The following is a 6,100-nucleotide window of genomic DNA, read 5'->3' on the forward strand; positions in this document are numbered from 1 at the left end:
TATTCAATGATTAGTTAATTATCAGCATATAAGAGTGACATTGCAGGAGGAGCGCTATCGTGCTCCTGGCACTTTTCACGAGAGATACATAAGGCACTATAAGGGGTAATGTAACTTCTGACTGCTTGTCAGCTACAACAGGCCGACCTGCCGCTACATCCTTCGAACATGTTGTTAGGTACTCCCGAATGTGCGTAATGGGCAGACGACACTAAAAGTTTCCTGGAGTATAGGCAACTCCTGGAGGTATTTATATTGTGTCGGTTGCATAGTTCCACTTCGACCGATTCCTTCGGAAGAGAGAGCGGCTTTTGACGAGCATGTACGAAATAGGTAATCATAGCTGCGGAATAATCTAAGATAATGATTAAAGAACAGTTTACAGCTTTGGATTTTAATAATATGTTGGAGTACCAACATGAAATATCATCTTATTGTGGTGGAAAACTAAATCAGTTATCAAGCATTATGTTTTATTTTTACATCGGAATTCCTAAACATAAATATACTAACCAACTATTTCAATAACTACGAATTGATTTGTCGTTATTTTATGGTTGACTTTTGACTTATCGTTTTTGTAAGACTTAAGGACGTATTGCATAAGTAGCAATTTGAAGGTCATATTGATCGTTTCAATTAAATGATATCAGATTGCAGATGCAGTCAATAATCACAAATTGTGCATGTAACCTTAAATCTACTGCAGTAAATGGTATTGATATTATTTATTTTCATCCTGTGATATTTTTGCTTTTTTCCACAGACAGGATTGCTAGGTGCCCTACCTCATCTACTGATGACTGTCATAGTTCCATGTGGTGGTTTATTAGCTGATCACGTTCGCAAAACCGGTTTACTCACCACAACCAACGTAAGAAAAGTTTTCAATTGTGGAGGCTTTGGAATGGAAGCAATATTCTTCCTAGTGGTTGCATATGCAAAGACAGCTACTGCAGCAACAATAGCCCTCACTTTTGGAGTCGCTTTCAGTGGATTTGCCATCTCTGGTTTGTGATTCATTTTTATCTTCACTTTATACAATTATTAAAATCATTGACCGTCATCACTCAATCCATGCATATATTTGAACCATGAATCATAGAAAATAGTCCTTGGGAAATACAATTTGCACTCATTTCTCTCCATTCTACTAGTTGGTTAAATTTAGATTATAGCAACTGTGTAAATAATGTGAATAATAAATGTGATGCGATGGTCTGTTTTTTGATAAAGGAATATGTATATTAAAGTTGGTAAAAAATACCGTATTATTTAATCCATCCATTTATTTTGCCGTAGAACTTACATGTCTTTGAGGATGCATCTTAATGGGCTCTTTCCTTACAGGTTTCAACGTCAACCATTTGGACATTGCCCCTCGCTATGCATCTATTTTAATGGGAATGTCTAATGGCATAGGAACGATTGCGGGGCTCATTTGCCCCATCGCTATTGACAATATTACCAAAGACCACGTGAGTACTCTTTGAAGGAAAGGAAAAGGTGGATTAGGACTTCACCACTGGACTTCATACCTAACTTCTTCAAGTGAATTTCAATTTGCGACTGGAAAGTTTCACAATTGCATTCATATGAAATTTTATATGACTAGTAAATTTCAATGAGTAACTTTTTGTGGCATAATCCGAGATTAACTTCATAAATATTTCTCTCATTTTTTTAAAAAATACTTCAAGGTATCCTAAAAATACTACCCTTAAAATTATTATAATCACAGAAGCAAATTTCATGGTGAAGTAAGTATATAAATTTTATATTAAGTCCCATCTGTAACTTCAATATCATTGTTTCTTTCATGTTTCCTTTCAATTGATTCTCATCATCAGCTTTTAATGCATTTTATTGCTGTATTATCTATCAATTCCATTCTATCACATATTGGTGAATTTCCAATTTCTAATGTGGAAATATGCAGGTATGAGTGCAATTTGCTTCAGTGTAATTTACCTTGAGGTTTTTATGGAAATAAAGAGACATCTTCATGAAATGTAATCATGGGTTATGAATCAAAGAGTTGCACATTGAAATTTGTGGTCATATAGAACTTCATATGAATGAGGTATTTCAAATTTCCAATCACATATGCTTTAAATCATAATGAAAATAGTTGATGTCTCATGAAATGTATACTTACTTAAATATTATAATAATTTTTTTTCAGACAAGAGAGAGTTGGAAGACTGTATTCATAATGGCCGCTACAGTGCACTTTTTTGGGGTTGCATTCTATGGAATTTTTGCATCTGGAGAATTGCAGCCATGGGCAGAGCCCACAGATGAAGAGGTAGCCAGCTGGAACCCTATAGATGCAGCCAAGAATGTTGGTGGTACAGATCACAAGCCCATAGGGCCACCAGGTGGTGAGGGAGACCCAGGAGGGATGAACACCAATGCAGTCCAAGAATTTGCTACATGGCCAGATGAACCCAACACAGCAACAGGCTGGGATGATCCTCCTGCGGTATGTATCACCTTTTTACTCTGCTTTGTTCATTGGATGTGGTTGTGTGTGGCACTGTGTGTAGTGGTGTGATGTTACTCCAGTGGCGTACTGAGAGGGGAGGTCCCGGGGGTCCGGAATTCCCTGCCCCCATAAATATAAAAGCACTCTTACTTTGTATCACAAAAGAAAACCAAATATTGAAAACTCGTGAATTTTTAAAAGATTTCTTCAAAAAATGATGTTTTTTGTTTATGTAAAGTGTACAGATTAGTGTCAAAGCCTCAACTTAGTACCATGTTTTTCAAAAATTTTCCCCCCTGGTTTTGGACCCCGCCCAAACAAAATTCCTGGCCATGCCACTGTGCTACTCCATGTTTGCAGCTTGCTTGGGTGTTGGTTATGGTATAAAATGAATAATTTATTATCATGTCAAATAATTATCAAATTGTAAGGCGTCGTGGTGGGATCTCAGAGAGGGGAAGGGAACATTCGGACCAATGCTTTCCATATCAGGCGCTATATTTATATCCAACACAATGCATGTTACTCGCCACTCAGTAAGGTACTCACTGACACCTTGCATGGCATTGTTCTCCTTCTCTTTTTCATCATCCGGAAGAAATCTCTCTCCCCATTGGCTAGCTTACCCTGTAGTAATTTCAAATATGCAATAAAATGATGTAATCATATTCATGTTGCATTAAAATAATAGGAAATGAATACTACTATGAAATAATTTAATAGGAGTGGATTAATTTGTGTGCCTATTCAGATAGAATAAATTTGAGATGAGGAAAAGCGTATTTGTGAGAGAAAAATAAAATTTGTAAGGAGTAGGTAGTGAAAGCAATGTATCAAAGACACTCAAAGAAGAAAGGAACATTACAAGCCTAAGAACGAATCTCCTGTAATATTGTGTATCTGGGTTAGACCTGTTTGCCATCATGAAGCAAAAGATTGTTTGTTGCATGGTGGTGAATATGTCTAGCCTCAGCGCCAACGCGAAGCTGCTTATATTAAGACCATGGGACTAAAACTTACTAAGAATTGGATGCATAGTATAGTAACTCCTTTCCTGTGGCGGATACAGTACAAATTCAAGCAGTGGGCATAAAATGTTTCTTGAGAACTTTAATCGGAATGAAAAATAAGTCGCATGCAAAGTTTGAGAAAGTTTCATTCAGGCTAATTATAAACATAAACAAGATAATTCTATATTGTAATATAAAAAACTGGTGTTGTTACAATTGTGTTTCTGGTATGTTAGGATAAACAGTCGGCGAATCAGGGGAGGGGTCCCGCCTGCGCCCCACACATTATATGTTAGACACTGCGTGTGGAAAAAAGTAAATATCTCGAACATTATGGCTCAGGAACGCCATTTTTGCTTTAAAAATACATTTTAGAAACCAAATATTAGAATCATATACTATGTCAGAGAGTATTTTCGTAAATGGTATCACTTGATTTTGTTCACCTTATTCCTCGCGTTCAGGAGCTTTCGTGGTTGTTGACTGTTCACTGAACGGCTGCCTTATCTCTCCCTCACTAAAAAGGCTGGCTATTCGTAATAAACTCCCTAAACTTATACTTCCTTGCTGAGTACCACGCGAGACAATGGCAAGAAAAGCATTGAGAAGGGGGTCAGTAGTCGTCCGTACATGGCAATAGCTCAAGTCAAGTAGGGCCACTTACAGGTTTACCTTTTTACGCTTTATTCTTGCCATGGGGATACAAACTGAAAATCTAGAAAATTTAGATCGGATGCATCAATTTTGCCACAAAATATCCTTTTTTCAAGCCAGCTATTAGTGTCGTATGTTATGACAGAAGGTATCTTCGTAAATGGTATCATTAGAATTTGTTTACGTTTTTCCTCGCGTCCAGAAGTTTTCGTGGTTGTTGACTGCTCAATGACACCTTATCATTCCTCCCCACAACGGCTGGCCAGTGGTAATATATCCCCTCCACTCATCCTCTTCTCCCCCTGAGTCCCTCACCGAAAAATAGCAAACAAAGCATTGAGAAGGGGGGTGAGTAGTCGTCCGTTAAGGGCAACAGCTCAAGTCAAGTAGGGCTACTTACAGGTATACCTTCTTACACGTTATTCTCGCCGTGGGGATAGAAGCCACAAATTTCGAAGATTTTGGTTCTGAGGCGTCAGTTTTGCTCTAATTTCGGCATTTTGGAAGCCAGATACCTATTAGTGTCGTATGTTATGACAGAAGGTATCATCGTAAATGGGATCATTAGAATTTGTTTACGTTTTTCCTCACGTTCTGGAGCTTTCATGTTTGTTGACTATCCACTGATCACCTTATCCTCCCTCCCCAAACCAGCTGGCCAGTTGTAATGCATCCCCTGCGCTCATCCTCTTCTCTCCTTAAGTCCCTCTCTGAACAATAGCAAACAAAGCTTTTAGTAGGAGGGTGAGTAGTCACCCGCCAAGGGCAACAGCTCATGTCAAGAAGGGCAACTTACAGGTATACCTTCTTCCTCTTTGTTCTTGCTCCGGGTACCGGAGCGGATACAGAAAAAACTTAAGGGGGGGGAGTGCAAAATATTTCTTGAGAACTTCTATCGTTATCAAAAATAAGTCTCATGCAAAGTTTGAGAGAGTTTCATATGAGCTGATTATACACATATACAAGATAATGCTATGTTATGATATAAAAAATTACTATTGTGGTGCAGCTATGTTAGATGCAATGCAATTGGTCCCGCATGGGGGGGTGCGTGCCCCCCGTGTCCACGATATGTATTTGCCACAATTCTTTTCTGCACATGTTCATGCTTGGTTCTCAATTTTCAACAGTAAAAGACAAATTCCAACTGTTAAAACCACCAAACCACACACTGCACCATATGTCTCCCAGTGCCGCAGCCTGAATTTCACATCGCACAGATCTAGCCTGGGAAAAAGATAGTGATAATCAAATCTGGCATAATTTTTATTTTATTTTTTATTTTTTTTATTTTATTCTCAAATCACCGGATACAGCTCTTACTGGCCATTTTACACCGGGGTGTTCAACAAATGTAACAAGTAAACTTACACAAACGACCATGCCCTGGACCGGGGAAAACTTTCCAGGCGGGACTCGAACCCGCGACCTCTAGTTTGGCAGGCGGGAACGTTACCCCGCCGCCACCGAGGCCGGCATAATGACATTATTTGGAGTGATATTACTTTGAATGATTAACTGCATACTTTAATATCTTAAATATCCTATCTGCCATCAATTCATGTTGAATTCCCAATGAGGTGAGCAATATCTCGCTTAATGAATACCAGATCTGTTTTCTACATGTTTAAATTATTTGGCATGTAAGATTTCATCAATGGGACTATCTGCGTTAGCATGATGCATGCAAAATTGAATAGCCATGCTATCTAAGGCTTCTCTCACTCAGTGATTCACCTCATTGGTAATCAGCCTAGCAGGGTAGTGTGTAGATGTAGATTGGTTTGAATAGGTGAGAGTAGAGCTCACCCTGGACTTGGCTACAGGCATGGCACATTCAGGGTAGGGAGCCAGTTCCTTTCTTGTGCCTTAAAACCTACTTCACTGTGCACTTTGAGTATTGAGAAGGGTGTTGCCCAAAGGCTTCACATGGGATTTGAACCATGAA

General features: G+C 38.7%; 1 protein-coding gene across 3 annotated transcripts in view; it reads left to right on the forward strand.

The window, feature by feature from the left end:
- Window positions 1-6,100, forward strand: part of LOC124157591 (vesicular glutamate transporter 1) — a 247,150-nt gene that overhangs the window by 234,585 nt on the left and 6,465 nt on the right. For all 3 annotated transcript variants that reach the window (XM_046532440.1, XM_046532441.1, XM_046532442.1), the window contains 3 exons: window positions 767-1,010; window positions 1,351-1,478; window positions 2,186-2,485. In XM_046532440.1, coding sequence (XP_046388396.1) covers window positions 767-1,010; window positions 1,351-1,478; window positions 2,186-2,485 — 672 coding nt within the window. The remainder of the gene's footprint in view (window positions 1-766; window positions 1,011-1,350; window positions 1,479-2,185; window positions 2,486-6,100) is intronic.

The sequence above is a fragment of the Ischnura elegans genome, chromosome 4, assembly GCF_921293095.1.
Source record: "Ischnura elegans chromosome 4, ioIscEleg1.1, whole genome shotgun sequence".
NCBI lineage: Eukaryota > Metazoa > Arthropoda > Insecta > Odonata > Coenagrionidae > Ischnura > Ischnura elegans.